General features: G+C 42.3%; 1 protein-coding gene across 5 annotated transcripts in view; it reads right to left on the bottom strand.

The window, feature by feature from the left end:
• ARB2A (ARB2 cotranscriptional regulator A) overlaps positions 1–20,391 on the bottom strand; it is a 908,279-nt gene that overhangs the window by 781,198 nt on the left and 106,690 nt on the right. For all 5 annotated transcript variants that reach the window (XM_073624507.1, XM_073624504.1, XM_073624506.1 and 2 more), the window contains one exon: positions 6,473–6,664. In XM_073624507.1, the coding sequence (XP_073480608.1) occupies positions 6,473–6,664 (192 nt within the window). The remainder of the gene's footprint in view (positions 1–6,472; positions 6,665–20,391) is intronic.

Genomic DNA, 20,391 nt, shown 5'->3' on the forward strand with positions numbered 1-20,391 from the left:
CCTCTCCTCTGTCCAGTGCCCCCATGGGAAGCGGACTTGTGTGTGCTCGCTCCCAAGCCCCCTCCACTGACACAGACAGCGGGACCCAGCCCCGCACCCCACTGCCTCTTCACTGGCTTCGATTGACAGCAGCAGGAGCCAATGGCACCCAGTGTCCCAGCAAAGCTAGTGGGACATGGAAGTGAGGGGAAAGAAAACCCATACAGAGCCCAGAGGGGAAGAAGAATGATTTAAAAAAATGGCAAAATATGAAATGCCCCACCATACACAGTCTTTTGTACTGTAAGGGCAAATCACTTCTATTAACAGATGTATAGCAGTAACCTTAACCATTTAAGTATATACAATTAACACAATGATACTTTTTCTTAGGGCGTTTGGTAGTGTATTGGAATAAACTGGAATGCTTTTTGAGAGATGCATAAGAGCACATAACATAGTTCTACTTTTCAAGTAAATACTTCTCTCTATGATAACGGTTAACTTTTCTCCCTTTATTAATTTTAACGTATCTTAACATCTATTGATATTCTGGTCAGATACAAACCCCAAGGCTTTTGACATAGTTTCAGAAACCCACACCTCTTTCTCCAGGAGCTCCCTGGAGCTGCAGCAAGGCATCCAGCATAGTGAATGGAACATCAGATGCGTGTAATGGAGAAATGTTAAGTCCGTTTTAGTCTGGCAGAATCTTATTTTTTGCGGTCCAGATAGATTTAATTATTCATCCTTATTTCTTTTTTAACACATATATTTGAAGTAGATATTACAAGATAGATCAGCATAAATGTTGGATAAGGTGTGCAAGACTTATTTAAAGATTGCTATGTGCTCTCACTGTAGAGCTCCGTGACCTCTTCAACCGCATCGCACTTCGTTTTTCCAAGTTCCGAAGCAATAATATATTCCCAAATATTCCCCTGTGTACTCATGAAACCAGACAGCAAAGAAGAGAGAAGACACTGAAAATCCAAAAGAGTGATCATAGAAAGATTTTCTTCCTCCCTTCATCCGGAATAAGGAGAGGAGCTTACACTTCAAATGAGTAATTGGATTTTCAAAACTGAAAGTGGGCTTTCTCTGCCTGCTCAGTCATGACAGGGCCACAAGGTAATGATACATCTGCCACGATGCAAGAACTTGGCATGTCTACTGTCAAGAGTTGAAATCATAAAGGAATAAACTGTCGTTAACAGCCTCTTGCTGAACACTGGAGCTGTCAGACTTATTGTTTTCCCTCTCTGGGATGGGGGCTGGTGTGGGCTTATAAAACCTGTCAGTTTTGTAAAAATAAGCTTTTAACCTCTGATTTTTTTATCCTTTTTTTAAAAATTACTTAGACATCCTTCCACAGGCCCTACTGTATAAAAGCTTATAATTTCGCATACGCAATTAACAGAAATGTTCACAATGGAAAGTCAGATGTAGAGATGTAAAGCCACATAAATGGATTCCATTTGGTCCTTTACTTAAAGAACATTAAAACAAAAACGATTATAATTCTTTTACAGCTTTAACAGTATTTACATTCCAGAAGTTATACCTCTCCTTTGCTTGAATTACAAATACCAAATTTTTATTTTTTTATTTATTTATTTTTTTTTTTTTTTACACACAGAATAATTGTATACAATTTAAATCTCTTCCCCCCACCCAGCAACCCAAGATTTATGGATTACTGACCAATTTAATTCACAAGTTTTAATTAAGTTGCTTCTTAAATCATGTACGAAATGATCTTCCCCCCCTCCTGTCGGGAACAATAAAAGCTCATACATTTCTGCCTAATGTGCGAAAGGTTACACCAGTTGTGTTAAAATTTTGGCAAGGAGGCAAGGCCAAGCACAAGCATGCCATTTATGAAATGTCAAGTGATACTTCATTTGTACTTGGGAGTCACTTTCTCTAAGCTGCCCTGGTGCACTCTTAGAATTGTATATGAATTAGGTGACACAAGATTCTTCAATATATCTGACAGGGTAAAGACCTGTTTATTCTTAATAGGTACACAAGTAAAACAGCTTACATCACGGTGAACAAATAAATGGTCATAATGTACATGGGAATATTAAATGCCTAGATTTTTAGTTTTGAAATATGCTACTCCCGTCCTTTAGCAGACACAAGCTGAGCGAGGCACTAAAAGTGGACTTCTCAGTCTATTTTCATACCAGCAATTTATATGTATTTACCCCTCAGTAACGAGTCTCCACGGTAAATGCATTAACTTTCAGCGAATAGCCCTATGAGTATGTGTATTAATTCTTTGGTAATCAGTTCCCAGCATATTAGTGTAAAATCCTCAGTTGTGAGTTCTCTGTGTATGTGCATTGACCTCTCAGTAGCAAATCCCCACGGTATGTGAACTGACCCCTAAGTGGCCAGTTCCCAGTGTGTGCGCATATTCACTCCTCAGTTGCCAGTCCTCTGTGCGTGTGCATTAGAGTTGCACGTTTCTGGATAAAATGAGAATCACGATTTTTAGACTAAATTCTAAATAGAATTTTTAGAATAAAGATCACGATTCTCGGCGTAACATCATCTTTCACATTATACAAAAAAATTGGGCTAACTTTACGGTTAGGGTTTTTTTTTTAATTCATTGAAGTGTATTTTTTCCACAAAAAATGCATTTAACCACCATTTTATTCTCTACGGTCTCTGCTAAAAAAAAAAAATAAATATATATGTAATGTTTGGGGGTTCCAAGTAATTTTCTAACAAAAAGATACGGATTTTAACTTGTAAGCAACAAATGTCAGAAAAAGGCCTAGTCTTTAAGTGGTTAAACTGATCTCATTTACAGACCAAGTTCATCGCTTTGATCTCTAAAAGAACAGATGGATACAAGGTTTCTTTTTATCTCGCTTTCAGCAGCTGCTTTTTTTTTTTTTTTTTTTTGACAGCTGTGAGCAGAACTGCTCTGCACTGTTTACATGAATCATGGAAATGCTGGATTAAGATCGTGAGGGGGTTGAATTGAGATTGCGATTACTTTAATGATTAATCATGCAGCTCTAGTCTTTTTAGTGCATTAAGTCTTTATTGGCCATTCTCTAGTGCATGCACATTGACCAGTCAGTATCTAGCCCACAATGTGTGTTTATTTACTCCCCTAGACAGTCCCTAGCGTATGTGCCAAAAAAAACAGTCTTTATGAATGAGGCACACTTCTCTAATAACACAATCTTCATACCCTGTTAATGAACAATAGAATTTTTTTGTGGTAAATAGAAATCCTTAAATTGTATGTATACCAATATCCCTTTTTTGTTCTGCATAGAATAGAGAAAGGTTAGAATTCTTGTCAGATTTTACTGCTATCCAGGGTTCTGTTAGAACAGAAAGTGAAGGGAAATCTCTCTAAAATAAAGTTTTACTAGACAGGAAGTGGGTAAAATCTTCAACCAAAAGCCAGTAAAAAGCTGACAGAGGTTCTACCATTCCTCTACTTAACTTAAAGTGATTGTAAAGGAAAATGTTTTTGTTTAATAAAAAAAATATCATTCATATACTTACCTGCTCTGTGCAGTGATTTTGCACAGAGCAGCCCCAATCCTCCTCCTCTTGGGTCCCCCACCAGCACTCTGGGACCCTCCCACTTGCTGAGTGCCCCCATAGCAAGCCACTTGCTGGGGTGGCACTTATGCACGCTCGCTACCGAGCCGGCTCTCTGAGCCCATAAGACACAGAGAGCATGGTTCAGCTCCCCCTGCTCCCGCCTCACTGGCTGTGATTGACAACAGTGGGAGCCAATGGCTCCTGTGTCTCAGCCAATCAGGAGGGAGAGACCTGAGATAGCCTCGGGTCTCGTGTACATCACTGGATCAAGATCAAGCTTAGATAAGTATCGGTGGGGGGCTGAGGGGGGAGCTGCACGCTGAAGGTTTTTTACCTTCATGTATAGAATACATGAAGGTAAAAAACCTTCAGCCTTTACAACCACTTTAAAAAATACATATTTTTTAATTCTGTCAGTTTTGCTGATACAAAGACCTCCTGGGGAAAACCTTTTTATCAGACAGGAATTAAAGGAATCTCGCCAAAGGCAGTAAAATTTGACAGGAATTCGAATCTTTCCCCACTCTATCCCCCACCCACCCAAAAAAAAAAAAAAAAACACAACTTGGATAGAGATACACTTTAAGCCTTAGGCAAGTATTGTTGCCTAGGCTAAAATGATGTAATTGTTTGGCTACAAGCAGCAGAAAGTTTAAATCTGCTCTCCTCAGCAATATTACAACAATGTTATTTTGTAACATGTCAAAGTGAAAGACAGAAATATGGGACTGATTTGTGGACTATATTTGTGACACAGCGAAAAACTGCATAGGCACCATGATTTAACCCCTTCCCGCCGACCGTACGCAGATGTGCGTACTCGGCTTTCGAGGGTTATACCGGGATGATGCCCGCAGCTGCAAGCATCATCCCGGTACCGTTGTTTCGAGCCGGTGATCGGCTATCCGTATATAACAACCGATGCAGCTAAAAGCCGCTCGGCTGTTATACCAGAGGAGCGGGAGGGGACGCCCCCCCTCCCGCCGCTCTTACCGGGCCTCCCGTGCGATCGGGAGGCCCGGTGTCCAATCGGCTGCCTTAGGCGGCTGGGGGCGGGCTGGAACGAAGCCATGAATGGCTTTGTTCCAGCCTTCTAATTGTAAACGTTGAAGCGACGTCATGACGTCACTTCCCGTTTACTCGGCTGCCAATGGCGCCGAATTTTAAAAAATACATAGTATTCAGAATCGCCGTTTTCAGCGATCTGAATACTTTGAAGTGCAGAGGAGGGATCGGGGGTCTTTTAGACCCCTGATCCCTCCATAAAGAGTACCTGTCACCACCTATTACTGTCACAAGGGATGTTTACATTCCTTGTGACAGCAATAAAAGTAAAAAAAAAACATTTTTTTTTTAAACACAATTTATAAGTATAAAAATAAATTCAAAAAAATTTTTTTTTTTAAAGCGCCCCCGTCCCCACGAGCTCGCGCAGCGAAGAAAACGCATATAGAAGTCGCGCCCGCATATGTAAACGGTGTTCAAATCACACGTGAGGTATCGCCATGATCGTCAGAGCGAGAGCAATAATTCTAGCACTATAGCACTAGACCTCCTCTGCAACTCTAACCTGGTAACCGTAAAAAAAAATTTAAAGCGTCGCCTATGGAAATTCATAGCTACCATAGTTTGTCGCGATTCCACGAGTGCGTGCAATTATAAAGCGTGACATGTTTGGTATCTATTTACTCGGCGTAACATCATCTTTCACATTATACAAAAAAATAGGGGTAACTTTACTGTTTGGATTTTTTTTAATTCATGAAAGTGTCCCTTTTCCAAAAATTTGCGTTAAAAACACTGCTGCACAAATACCGTGTGATATCAAATATTGCAACAATCTCCATTTTATTCTCTAGATTCTCTGCTAAAATATATATATATATATATATATATATATATATATATATATATATATATATATATATATATATATATATATATATATATATATATATATAATGTTTGGGGGTTCTAAGTAATTTTCTAGCAAAAAATATGCATTTTAACTTGTAAACACCAAATTTCAAAAATAGGCTTAGTCATGAAAGGATTAAATGTATGTAAATGAGCCAGCATCTCTGTCCTAGTAGATTTTTTTTTTTTTTTTTTTTTTTTTACACAGGTACCCGCTTCCACTTCTACTCTGACCGCCTAGGAAGATCCCCTCCTGTCGCAGTCTTCAGCCACACGTGACAGGTCCCACAAGATTGTGGAACCATTCAACCATTTGCAGTGCCGCAAGCTGTCACAGCCAGGTGCCCACAGTTAAGATGCCGGCACCGAAACGGACTGGGGTGAGCTAACCGCTGGATCATGGGACAGGCGAGTGGCCATTTTTCAAATATCAGCAGCTACAGTTTTGTAGCTGCTGACTTTATTTTTTCACAGGAGACTGGGCAACCGCTTTAAGAAATCAGATCTGGGTTTCCATATAAGTTTCCAACTATCATTTCTGTAGTCCAAATTTGAAACTTTGATTCTGATTAGCTGCTATGAACAAAAAGAAAAGTTGCACATTTTAACACATCTGTGCAAAGTATGATAAATATCGCTTTTACACTCTGCTAATGCACCTTTAAAATGTCTGCTTCAATTATAGTTACATTTTTTAGAACAAATAAAACAGTTGTGTGTTTCGTTATTGTAACCAGGCAGTTTAACTTGTCTTGTGTTTAAGATGGCCTTTTGCCTGGGAAATGACAGTAAACATATTTTGTCAGGCAGGCAGGCTCTCCTGTCTCATATATTTTCAACATAAACTGGAAGGAGTTCAAATAAAAGAAAACTGTTCTACATAGCAACAAATCCATCAACAGCCATGTTAATTTATGTAGCTCTATAAAAACAAAAGAAATACCACAGCTAAGATGTTCTGGATATATATTGAATACTGCTGTAAGCCACTTACTTTCATTGCTCTTTTGATGTAAGGGATTTGTGTTCCGCTGTTTATGTCCTCGTTTATTATGAGTCTTCGTGCCCACTGTCCAGCCCTTACTACACCACTGCCGTGGATCAAAACTAACATTTTGTCTGGATTTGTCATAGCATCCTTGCTCATGAAAATAAAACTCTTTGGTTCATTTTCAGTAGCATCTATCTGAAAAAGAATAGAACAGACAAACATACACAATGAATTTGTGAAAAACTGCAGGCATAAATTATGGAACTTGCCAAGAATAAAACTCTTTTCTAAAGATCTTACATTCATCAAGGTCACAAGATGAATAAAAAATTGAATTACAAAAGAAACCTTGATTGGCTTTAACGTATTGCAAGCTTATATCTTAATAGTCAAAATAATTTGGTACTATATTTTATGTGTTGCACATGTGCACTCACTGATACAACTCTTTGTGAATTTAAGCTTTCAGTTGCAAAGTCTGTTGATGTGTACTGTACCTCTACTTAAAGCTCTTTAAAGTGGCAAACGTAATAAATGTGGATACGCAAGGTAGTATTTTCAGTAGACTTGAGATCTTGGATATGCTAATAAACAAACCTTTTGTTTTTGCTGAGAAAGTTAAGGGATAGCCCAACCCTTCCTTTAACTCTGTACTGGAAGTCACGTCTGCATGGGAGATCACAAATGGCCAGTGGAAGGAGACAACCCTCAAACTTCTCAGCAAAGTAAAGATAGGGTTCCCACAACAATTGTGAAGATAAGAATGGTGAGCATTGTGTTCATGCTTGCTTCCCATATTCCAAATCACATTCACACAGCCATGGCAGGGTCTAAACCCAAATGGTGGTTTTGAGAAACATCTTGGTATTACTTTAGGGCCCTTTCTCACAGGCTTTCCGCCTGTACATGTTTAAGGCAGACTTGATTGAAAGCTCCATGCTGCTTCATGGGCAGGCTGATGTAAATGGACTTGTGTCCGCTTACACTCGTCTGCCTTTGAGTCTGCCCAGGCCCAGAAAAAAAAAAAAAAAGGGACTGCATCCTTTTCCATTTTCCAGGCCTAAATGTGCTAAATGTGACAGATCAAAAGATAGCCTGATGTGAACGGACACAAGTCTGTTTATATCCGGCCACCCATGGAGCTGTCTATAAGGGTCTATAATCATAGGTGTATTTTAAATGATAGAGACAGAATATCAACCAAAAATCCAGAAAATATGATACAAATGTTACAAACTGAGTTGCAGTTCAGTGAGTAACATAAGTATTTAATCACCTAGCAAAACATGACTTAGTACTTGGTGGAGAAACCCTTGCTGGCAAGCACAGAGGTAAGATGTTTCTTGTAGTTGGTTACCAGGTTTGCACACCTCTCAGGAGGGATTTTGGTCCACTCTACTTCATAGATCTTCTCTAAATCCTTAAGGTGATTGTAAAGGAAAAAATATTTAAAAAAAAACAAACAAACATGTTATACTTACCTGCTCTGTGCACTGTCTGTGCAGAGACCAGCCCCAATCCTCCTCTTCTCGGGTCCCCCGCCAGAGTTTTTGCCCCCCCCCTGCCAAGTGCCCTCACAGCAAGTCACTTGCCATGGACCCGGGAAAGCCTTGGTTCTCATGTACGTCGCTGGATCGAGATCGGGCTTAGGTAATTATTAGGGGGGCGTGAGGGGTGAGCTGCACACTGAAGGTTTTTTACCTTCATGCATAGAATGCGTAAAGGTAAAAAACCTTCAGCCTTTACAACCACATTAAGGTTTCTTGGCTGATGCTTGGCAACTCGAAGTTTTAGCTCCCACCATACATTTTATATAGGATTAAGTTCTGGGGACTGGCTAGGCCACTCCATGACCTTGGCGGTAATGTTTTGGGTCATTGTCATGCTGGAAGACCCATCCACTACCCATCTTCAATGTGCTCACAAAGGGAAGAAGGTTCTCATCCAAGATTTTACAATACAATAAATGGCCCTGTCCATTGGCCCCTCAAAACGGCAAAGTCGGCCTGTACCTTTAGCAAAGAAGCAGCCCCAAAGCATAATGTTTCCACCTCTGTGCTTGACTGCAGGGATGGTGTTTTTAGGGTCATAGTCAGCATCTAACCACAGCACTTCCTCCCAATCCTTCTCTGAATTATTTAGATGTTCATTGACAAACTTCAGGCGGGCCTGTATATGTGCCTTCTTGAGGAGGGGGACCTTGCGGGCGTTGCAGGATTTCAATCCATGGTGGCGTATTGTGTTACCAATGGTTTGTTTGGTGATTGTGGTCCCAACTGCCTTGAGATCATTCACAAGCTCCTCCCGTTGCAGTTCTGGGCCAATCCCTCACTTTTCTCATGATCATTCTTACCCCATGTGGCAAAATCCTGCATGGAGCTCCAGACCGATTGATGGTTATTTTGCATTTCTTCCATTTGCGAATAATCGCTCCAACAGTTGTCTCCTTCACACCAAGCTTCTTGCTGATGGTCTTGTAGCCCATTCCAGCCTTGTGCAAGTCTGATGTCCTTTAACAGGTCTTTGGTGTTGCCCATGATGGTGAGATTTGATTGGAAGAGATTCTGTTGACAGGTGTCTTTTATACACATAATGAGTTGTCGTTAGGAGCACCTTCTTAAACTGACAGGACTAATCTGTGTACCACATACTGTAGCCAGTTTGTGGGCGCCAAACTTCGCTACTTAAAAATACCCATAGGCAACGCTTTAAAATTTTTTACTGGTTACATGTTTTGAGTTACAGAGGAGGTCTAAGGCCAAAATTATTGCTCTCGCTCTACCGATCGCAGCGATACCTCACATGCGTGGTTTTAACACCGGTTTCATATGAGGGCGGGACTTACGTATGCGTTTGCTTCTGCATGTGAGCACACAGGGACAGGGGCACTTTAATTTTTTTTTTTTTTTTTTTATTGTTCATTTTACTTTTTTTAGTTTGCCGCTTTTTTCCAAAAAAATAAAAAAATTTTGATCACTTTTATTCCTATTACAAGGAATGTAAACATCCCTTGTAATAGAAATATGGCATGACCCCCACCTCTAGGCTGGGAAGCCTGAAATTAAAAAAAAAAAAAGAACGACCCTGGCTTCTTCGATAGAAGCGGTGAGTCGGTAGCAGTGGAACAGCCACTATGACCATTCTTATGGTGTAGGGAATCGCCGGGTGAAAAAGCCGATATCTGAATGATGCCTGTAGCTGCAGGCATCATTCAGATATCCCCGCACAAAGTCAAGGACGTCATATGACAGCCGGCGGACAGGAAGTGGTTAAAAAGCATTTTTTTTTAACACAAAGTTGTCCATTTATACAATATTTCTAACACATAGCATGTACATACCAAAAATTACACCCTAAAATAGATTCTCCTACTCCTCCTGAGTACGGCAATACCACATGTGTGAGACTTCCACAGCCAGGCCACATACAGAGGCCGAGTACAGCCGAGTATGGCTGAGCATGGCTGGGTATCACCGAGTATGGCTGAGCATGGCTGGGTATCACCGAGTATTGCAGAGCATGGCTGGGTATCACCGAGTATTGCAGAGCATGGCTGGGTATCACCGAGTATTGCAGAGCATGGCTGGGTATCACCGAGTATTGCAGAGCATGGCTGGGTATCACCGAGTATTGCAGAGCATGGCTGGGTATCACCGAGTATTGCAGAGCATGGCTGGGTATCACCGAGTATTGCAGAGCATGGCTGGGTATCACCGAGTATTGCAGAGCATGGCTGGGTATCACCGAGTATTGCAGAGCATGGCTGGGTATCACCGAGTATTGCAGAGCATGGCTGGGTATCACCGAGTATTGCAGAGCATGGCTGGGTATCACCGAGTATTGCAGAGCATGGCTGGGTATCACCGAGTATTGCAGAGCATGGCTGGGTATCACCGAGTATTGCAGAGCATGGCTGGGTATCACCGAGTATTGCAGAGCATGGCTGGGTATCACCGAGTATTGCAGAGCATGGCTGGGTATCACCGAGTATTGCAGAGCATGGCTGGGTATCACCGAGTATTGCAGAGCATGGCTGGGTATCACCGAGTATTGCAGAGCATGGCTGGGTATCACCGAGTATTGCAGAGCATGGCTGGGTATCACCGAGTATTGCAGAGCATGGCTGGGTATCACCGAGTATTGCAGAGCATGGCTGGGTATCACCGAGTATTGCAGAGCATGGCTGGGTATCACCGAGTATTGCAGAGCATGGCTGGGTATCACCGAGTATTGCAGAGCATGGCTGGGTATCACCGAGTATTGCAGAGCATGGCTGGGTATCACCGAGTATTGCAGAGCATGGCTGGGTATCACCGAGTATTGCAAAGTATGGCTGGGTAAGGCAGAGTATGGCTGGGTAAGGCAGAGTATGGCTAGGTATTGCAGAGTATGGCTGGGTATTGCAGAGTATGGCTGGGTATTGCAGAGTATGGCTGGGTATTGCAGAGTATGGCTGAGTATTGCAGAGTATGGCTGGGTATTGCAGAGTATGGCTGGGTATTTCAGAGTGTGGCAGAGTATGGCTGGGTATTTCAGGGTATGGCAGGGTATTGCAGAATATGGCACAGTATTGCAGGGTATGGCTGGGTATTGCAGGGTATGGCTGGGCATTGCAGGGTATGGCAGGGTATTGCAGGGTATGGCAGGGTATTGCAGGGTATGGCACGGTATGGCAGAGTATGGCACGGTATGGCAGAGTATGGCACGGTATGGCAGAGTATGGCACGGTATGGCAGAGTATGGCACGGTATGGCAGAGTATGGCACGGTATGGCAGAGTATGGCACGGTATGGCAGAGTATGGCACGGTATGGCAGAGTATTGCAGGGTATGGCAGGGTATTGCAGGGTATTGTAGAGTATTGCAGGGTATTGCAGAGTATGGCACGGTATGGCACGGTATGGCACGGTATGGCAGAGTATGGCACGGTATGGCAGAGTATGGCAGAGTATGGCATGGTATGGCAGAGTATTGCAGGGTATGGCAGAGTATTGCAGGGTATGGCGGGGTATTGCAGGGTATTGCAGGGTATTGTAGAGTATTGCAGGGTATTGCTGAGCATCGATGGATGGATGCGATTGCATTTGACTGCACAGAGCAGCACTGTGGGCACTACACATCCAGCCCACAGCGCTGCTGCCGTCCAATCCCTCCCCCTCTGTACCGATTGGTACACAGAGGGGAGGGAGGAACCGACGGCATGACAAGACGTTGGTTTGTTTACAATCAGCGGACGTTTACTGTGATGCGCCGGGCGCGGGAATCTGGGAGGACGTCATAGTAAGCCCTCCCGTGGTTAAGCAACTGCCCTGTAGCCGTCATTCGGCTATGGGCCGGTTGCTAAGTGGTTAAAGGCTGGGTTCACATTTATGCGGCCGCAGTTTCAATGTGGGAGTCTGGTGTGTGTGGATCGTTAGTACTTGTGTATTGTGTACTGTATACTTGAGTATTGTGAGTGCACGTAGGTCTGCGACTGTTGTGCGATTGCACGTAGGTCTGTAAGTACCTGTGTATTGTCTTGAGTATTAGTGCCAGGAAGCTAGCTGTTAGGTAATTTGGACAGGGTAAAATCCCCAATCCTCACTAAATTTAATAGGTACGATGCCCGGCGGGTGTGGAGAGGCGACTCTTTGTACATCTTCCCGCATGTATGCGTTCCTTGATCATCCGATCGAGGGCGAATACTGCTGTGCAAAATGTAAGCACATTGTTTCCCTGGAAGCCCAGGTTCTGAATCTGGGGAAGCAACTGTCAGCACTGAGAAGTCCCTCCATACTAAAGCAGAGCCAGGAACGCACACGGCAGGTGTCGGCAGGGGCCAGCACAGAGGGGGGTGGAGACAAAGAGGTGCTGGCACTAGCAAAGAGTAGATGGGTGACAGTCAGGAGGGGTAGAGGGGGAAGTGCCAGGGAGGCCGATCCAGGACTGGAGCATCCCAATAAGTACGCTACTTTGAGTGACATTGGTGAAACCAGTCAGGGACCAGCAATGCTGGAGCTGAGGGACTCTCCTAGCTGCCGGAGGAAGAACTCCTCCAGTGAAAGTGGGGGGGCAGAAAAGGGAAAGGAAAGACAGATTCTGGTGGTAGGGGACTCAGTTCTTAGAAGGACAGAGAGGGCAATCTGTAACCAAGACCTGAAGCGCCGAACAGTATGTTGTCTACAGGGCGCTCGGGTTCGGCACATCGCGGATCTTGTGGACAGATTACTGGGAGGGGCTGGGGAAGACCCGGCTGTCATGGTCCACGTTGGCACCAATGACAAAGTCAGGGGCAGATAGAGTGTCCTAAAGAACGATTTTAGGGACTTAGGAGCTAAATTGAGGAAAAGGACCTCCAAGGTAGTATTCTCAGGAATACTACCGGTACATCGAGCCACACCAGAAAGGCAGAGGGAGATTAGGGAAGTAAACAAGTGGCTGAAGAGCTGGTGTAGTAAGGAGGGGTTTGGGTTCCTGGAGGACTGGGTCAACTTCTCAGTCGGTAACCGGTACTATAGAAGGGACGGACTGCACCTAAAATGAGGAGGGTGCAGATCTGATGGGAATGAAGATGGCCAAAAACTTAGAGGGGTTTTTAAACTAGGCGATGGGGGGAGGGTCCAGAGGCAGAGATAGCCAGCACGGAAGATATTCCAGAGGGTAGTATTGGGGGCATTAGTGGCAGGTTAACCAAAGCACAAAAACACAAGGTGAGTATAGTAGCAAGTCCTAGTTGCAATCTCGAAACACCCAATATGAGGACAATATGCGACCGGTCTAAACTATGTGGCATGTTCACCAATGCCAGGAGCATGGCGGACAAGATGGGTGAACTAGAGATACTGTTGTACGAGGAGGATTTGGATTTTGTGGGAATTTCAGAGACCTGGTTCAACAGCTCTCATGATTGGCTGGCAAACATTCAAGGGTATACCCTATACCGCAAGGATAGAGAGGGTAAAAAAGGGGGAGGGGTATGCCTATATATCAAGATTAATGTACAAGTGAATGTGAGAGATGACATCACTGAGGGAGCTAGAGAGGAGGTGGAATCCTTATGGGTAGAGCTCCAAAGGGATGAAGCTAAGGGGAAAATAATACTGGGAGTATGCTATAGGCCCCCTAACCTGAGGGAGGAAGTGGAGACGGATCTCCTATCACAAACTGGATTAGCAGCAAGGATGGGAAGGGTTATCATAATGGGGGATTTTAATTATCCAGACATAGACTGGGTGGAGGGAACCGCGCATTCATTTAAGGTTCGCCAGTTCCTTAATGTCTTGCAGGACAATTTTATGGGTCAGATGGTAGACACACCAACTAGAAATAAAACATTACTGGACCTACTGATTACCAACAATACAGACCTGATTACGGATGTGGAAATACGGGGCAATTTAGGTAACAGCGATCACATGTCAATTAGTTTCAGTATAAATCACACAAATAGGAAACATAAACGGAATACAAAGACACTGAATTTCAAAAGAGCCAACTTCCCTAAACTACAAACCTTGCTAAAAGGCATAAATTGGGATAAAATATTAGGAACAAAGAATACGGAGGAGAGAGGGGTTTGCTTTAAGAGCATATTAAATAAGGGCATTAGCCAATGTATCCCATTGGGTAATAAATTTAAAAGAGCGAACAAAAGTCCTTTATGGCTTAACTCCAATGTAAAAATGCATATAAAAGCAAAGGGGAAGGCCTTCAAAAAATACAAGGTTGAGGGATCATCCTCAGCATTCAGACTTTATAAAGAATGCAACAGGAAATGTAAGGGTGCAATTAGGACAGCTAAGATAGAACATGAAAGACACATAGCGGAGGAGAGCAAAAAAAATCCCAAGAAATTCTTTAAGTATGTAAACATTAAAAAAGGGAGGGCAGAGCATATTGGCCCCATAAAGAATGAGGAAGGACATCTGGTTACAAAGGATGGGGAGATGGCGAAGGTATTGAATTTATTCTTCTCCTCAGCCTTCACGAGTGAATCAGGGGGCTTCAGTAACCAAAACTGCAGTGTTTATCCTCATGACACAACACAGGAAGCACCTCCATGGTTAACAGAGGACGGAATTAAAATTAGACTTGAGAAACTTAACATTAATAAATCACCGGGACCAGATGGCTTGCATCCGAGGGTACTTAGGGAACTCAGTCAAGTGATTGCCAGACCGTTGTTCCTAATTTTTACAGATAGTCTACTGACTGGAATGGTACCAGCTGATTGGAGAAAAGCCAATGTAGCACCAATATTTAAAAAGGGCCCAAAATACATCCCTGGGAATTACAGACCAGTTAGCCTAACATCAATAGTATGTAAACTCTTGGAGGGGATGATAAGGAACTATATACAAGATTTTAGTAATAAGAACGGTATCATTAGCAGTACCAATCTATTAACCTTCTATGAGGAGGTGAGTTGCCATCTAGATAAAGGAAGGCCCGTAGACGTGGTGTATCTGGATTTTGCAAAAGCATTTGACACAGTTCCCCATAAACGTTTACTGTACAAGATAAGGTTCGTTGGCATGGACCATAGGGTGAGTACATGGATTGAAAACTGGCTACAAGGGCGAGTTCAGAGGGTGGTGATAAATGGGGAGTACTCGGAATGGTCAGGGGTGGGTAGTGGGGTTCCCCAGGGTTCTGTGCTGGGACCAATCCTATTTAAATTTGTTCATAAACGATCTGGAGGATAGGATAAACAGTTCAATCTCTGTATTTGCAGACAATACTAAGCTAAGCAGGGCAATAACTTCTGCGCAGGACGTGGAAACCTTGCAAAAAGACCTGAACAAATTAATGGGGTGGGCGACTACATGGCAAATGAGGTTCAATGTAGAAAAATGTAAAATAATGCATTTGGGTGGCAAAAATATTAATGCAATCTATACACTGGGGGGAGAACCTCTGGGGGAATCTAGGATGGAAAAGGACCTGGGGGTCCTAGCAGATGATAGGCTCAGCAATGGCAGGCAATGCCAAGCTGCTGCTAACAAAGCAAACAGAATATTGGCATGCATTAAAAGGGGGATCAACTCCAGAGATAAAACGATAATTCTCCCGCTCTACAAGACTCTGGTCCGGCCGCACCTAGAGTATGCGGTCCAGTTCTGGGCACCAGTCCTCAGGAAGGATGTACTGGAAATGGAGCGAGTACAAAGAAGGGCAACAAAGCTAATAAAGGGTCTGGAGGATCTTAGTTATGAGGAAAGGTTGCGAGCACTGAACTTATTCTCTCTGGAGAAGAGAGACGCTTGAGAGGGGATATGATTTCAATTTACAAATACCGGACTGGTGACCCCACAATAGGGATAAAACTTTTTCGCAGAAGAGAGTTTAACAAGACTCGTGGCCACTCATTAAAATTAGAAGAAAAGAGGTTTAACCTTAAACTACGTAGAGGTTTCTTTACTGTAAGAGCGGCAAGGATGTGGAATTCCCTTCCACAGGCGGTGGTCTCAGCGGGGAGCATTGATAGCTTCAAGAAACTATTAGATAAGCACCTGAATGACCACAACATACAGGGATATACAATGCAATACTGACACATAATCACACACATAGGTTGGACTTGATGGACTTGTGTCTTTTTTCAACCTCACCTACTATGTAACTATGTAACTATGTGTGGTTCCGTTCACCGGTTCAGGTGCAAATTTTTACCTGAAAGCACACCTGAACCGGACTGAAAAACACACAGGACTCTTTTTAAAACAGCGGCCGCCCCGCACATGTGTGAACTGGCTGCCTTGAAAAGGCTGCCAGTTCACATGTAATGCAAATCGGATGCGGCTCAAAACACATGCGATTTGCATATAAGTGAGTGGAGCCTAAAAGTCTTTACAGATCATCAGCTTAGAGATAATAGCAAATGATAGCACTAGAATAGTTGCTCTCACCTTGATGCGATACCCAATATGTGTTGTGCAATCACGGTTTACATAAATGTACGTGCCCTACACACCAATTGCATTTGTGTGTGCAAAGGGCGACGGGTGGTTGCTTTTAGTTTTTTTTTTCCCCCCATTTATAAATGGCACTAAACAATTTCTTTATTCTTTGAAAAAGTCTATACATGTTCACTACTTAATATTTCTATTTTTCATGAAACTGTTTCTTACTGCGTTTTTCTGTATCCGTCTAATGTCCCCTGTGAACACCCAAACTTTTCCTTTTCCCCCGTAACTTGCGTTTGCTTGAACCGAGCAGTGCACATTAGTTTCAGCCGTGTGCACTGCGATCACTGAAGCCCCATACACACCGGCCAACATCGGCCAGTTCAATAAGAACCGTCCGACATGTGTATGTACATGTTGTGTGTATGCCAGCCAGTCCAACAGAAGCCACCCGTTTGGCTGGCTTCTGTAGGACAAGCATGCTGGAAAACCAGCAGCTGACCAGCTCCCGATCAGGCGGGGAGCCGTCCCCCTGTCAGAATACAATAGCTCTCTTTTACTCTCTCAGCTGTGGGAGTCCGCTGCTAGGTGGAAAGACTGTTTCCTGGGAGAATGCTAAAAGGTTACCATAGTGGCCTGTTTGAGCAGCCCATTAGAGAGTACTTTGCCAGTCAGGAATGAACCCGAGTTTAGTTTGTGGCTTTGAGAAGCAGGGGTTTCGTTTTATACCATGGACTCACTGTACAAATCTTTCCTGCACTGGTTTTCTTTAGTACCTTGCTGAATAAGAGTGCAGAACGAACCTGCTTGGACTGTACCTGGGTGTCCCCGTCTTGTGCATGATTTGCCACTGATAATACCAGTTCAGCCTGCCCAGCGTACAACATGTATAAGTATTTCAATAGGATATTGAGCCAGACTTCTCTACCATTCCCTTTACTTCATAAGGGATAACCAAATTTATAAAAAAAAGGGGGGGGGGCAGTTTCTACTGAGGTGACTGCCTCATTCCTAGTCCAAATGTATCTTATTATTAGCCAATAATATTACACAAAAATCTTCTGCTTTTTATAGGTTGTCACCATATTTATAGTCTTCTGTTCTAATCCTACAACCTCTTCACAGATATATTATATATTTCTTTCAGTTCATTACCAGACACCCCAGAACACTATCAGATTTGTCCTTCATTTCATCTGTGCAGTGGAGATTACCGCCTTGCTTCTTAACACTGTTCTATTCTTTACACAACAAATTATTTCCTCTGACATTTTAAATTTCTCCATTTAAAAGTCCTAATTAAAACTTCACACAGCAGCAATTTGTCTTTTTACTGTGGTAATTCATTAAACAGAGCTTTCATTGAGGAACGTCCATAAAGGTCAGGGCTGAGCACAACCTTGCTTTATCGACAAAGCAACCAATAATACATTTAGTCCTAAGAGCAGCAAGACTACATAAAGCAATTTGTATCTATTAAAGCTGCACCGTGTAATGTGGGTTAACAAACCCCATGAACCTTAATCTGCTCTTTAAAAATAAATATAGATAACTTAACAGCTCCAAGGGCATTTTTCAACAGAAAGAGGTCAGTCCATAAATGCTGTTTAAACATAACTTGTGAAGATTTGGGCAGGGTTTATCCATTGATCTGAAAAAGACACTTTATAACAACTGATGCACAAAAAATATTATAAACCCATAGACTATAGCAGTGGTCCCCAAACTGCGGCCTTTTGCTTGCCTTTATCCGGCCCTTGAGGCATACTTCCTGTCACTGACAACAACAATGTGGCACTATTCCTTCCACTGACACCAACAATGGGGCATAATTCATTCCACTAACAAAAATGGGGCACAATTCCTCCCAACCACACCAACTGTATATCCCCCTAATACCAAAGATGAGCCATTGTTTACTCCCACTGGGCACAGTCCGGTCCCCCTAAAGTCTGAAGAACAGTAAACTGACCCTTGCTTTAGAAAGTTTGGAAAACCCTGGACTAGGAGTATAAGAAATAAGCAGTAAAAGGATAAAGTGGGTCTCAGCCTCAATGGGAAGTGAAGAGATCTTTCCTCAGTAGGGGTACAAACAAGTGTTACCCTAACAAGTATTCTAAGCTTCTTCCACTCTGTCCAGAACAAAAAAACAAAACCATCTCCTGAAGTATCCTTGCAACTACTTCCTGTTTATATGTATGCACATCGGTGATGGCTGCCTGGCATTCCTCAGGGTGGGTTTTGTGACGATGCATGAAACATGCATGCATAGGGTTTATTGAAAAAGACACTTGTAGTCTCTATCAGATGCCTATGTGTCATGACGACAATTGGAAGAGAGGGAACGAGCCTTGTCATCCTAAAACAAGACATGCCTGAACAAAGACCTTCACCAAAAGAACACCGGGTATTACGATATATGAAACCGCAGATGAAAAAAGGCTGAAAATTACTTTTGCAATGACATCATCATGTTAAAGGTGATCTGAAATTTGACTGTTTGCAACAAAATGTCACTGTATGCTTGCAGTCACCCAATAAACACATCAAATGGTTTTAATCCTTTCATGACTAAGCCTATTTTTGAAATTTGGTGTTTACAAGTTAAAATCCGTATTTTTTGCTAGAAAATTACTTAGAACCCCCAAACATTATATATATATATATATATATATATATATATATATATATATATATATATATTTTTTTAGCAGAGAATCTAGAGAATAAAATGGAGATTGTTGCAATATTTTGTATCACACGGTATTTGTGCAGCGGTGTTTTAAGTGCAAATTTTTGGGAAAAGGGACATTTCATGAATTTAAAAAAAAAACAAACAGTAAAGCTACCCCAATTTTTTTCTATAAATGTGAAAGATGATGTTACGCCGAGTAAACAGATACCAAACATGTCACGGTTTTTAATTGCACGCACTCGTGGAATGGCGACAAACTACGGTACCTAAGAATTTTCATAGGCGACACTTTAAAAAATGTTTTACGGTTGCTCTGGTGAAGGCATTTCTTATCTGTCACATTTCTTGGGATGTCCTGGTTTATGTCACTGTAGAAGAGTCACCAGTCACTTTGCACGGACTTTATTATTTTTTTGATTTAACTTTGTGATTTACGATTGATTTTTTATGATCACTATCATTACACATGGACTTTGTCATTTAGTCACATCAGCTGCTTAGTTTTTATCATAAAGTCAAATATTTTTTGCACAGTCAAATAATCTAGGTGTCAATATTTACCTCATTTATATTGTTACTACATTTTTTAGATACTGTTGTCCTTTTTCACTGAAGGTTTTCCATTGGTACATTGTTGTTTTGTACCCATATTTAGAGAATATTTATTTATTTTTAATAACAATTTCACTTGTTGTGGTATAATATCCGTATATATTGTGAGTGTATGGAATATCGCCTCATAGACTAATTAGGTTAGCGCAGCTCCCCCCTTGTTGTATTCTTTTAAAATGTTTGTCTTTTAATTAATGTCTCTTAATGTAATTTTGTAATAAAAACTGTTTTAAACTGTATTTGTAGTACTGCCTTTAAAATTCCACCATAGATAGGGGTGTATACTCCATGTAGTTTTTTAGGTACATTATAATTGGTATGTGGCAGCTTTAAGGCCTATTAATATACTAGCTATCCAGAGGAGTACATGGGAGGTACTAAGAAACATCTAGGAAATCCACTGATTTGGGAATGTTCTAATGAGGTCACACTGGGGGACAGAAGTGTTTAGGGACCTTCTATGTTCATATATCCCAGGCGAGAGTACATCTGGTAGAAAGTTGCTACTTGAGGGGAGGGAGACACAACCCGTAGGGCACCCCCAAATCTGAGGACTTATACTGCTGTCTGCAACACACTGCACCCAAAGGCGATATACTCATTCCTCCTTACGTCCACTTGATAAAATTTTATGAATGTATGCACTGAAGACCAAGCCTTGCAGATCAGAGCCATGGAGGCCTGGTGATGCACTGCCCAAGAAGCACTAACCGACCTGGTAGAGTGCACCTT

The sequence above is a fragment of the Aquarana catesbeiana genome, linkage group LG01, assembly GCF_042186555.1.
Source record: "Aquarana catesbeiana isolate 2022-GZ linkage group LG01, ASM4218655v1, whole genome shotgun sequence".
NCBI classification, from domain to species: domain Eukaryota; kingdom Metazoa; phylum Chordata; class Amphibia; order Anura; family Ranidae; genus Aquarana; species Aquarana catesbeiana.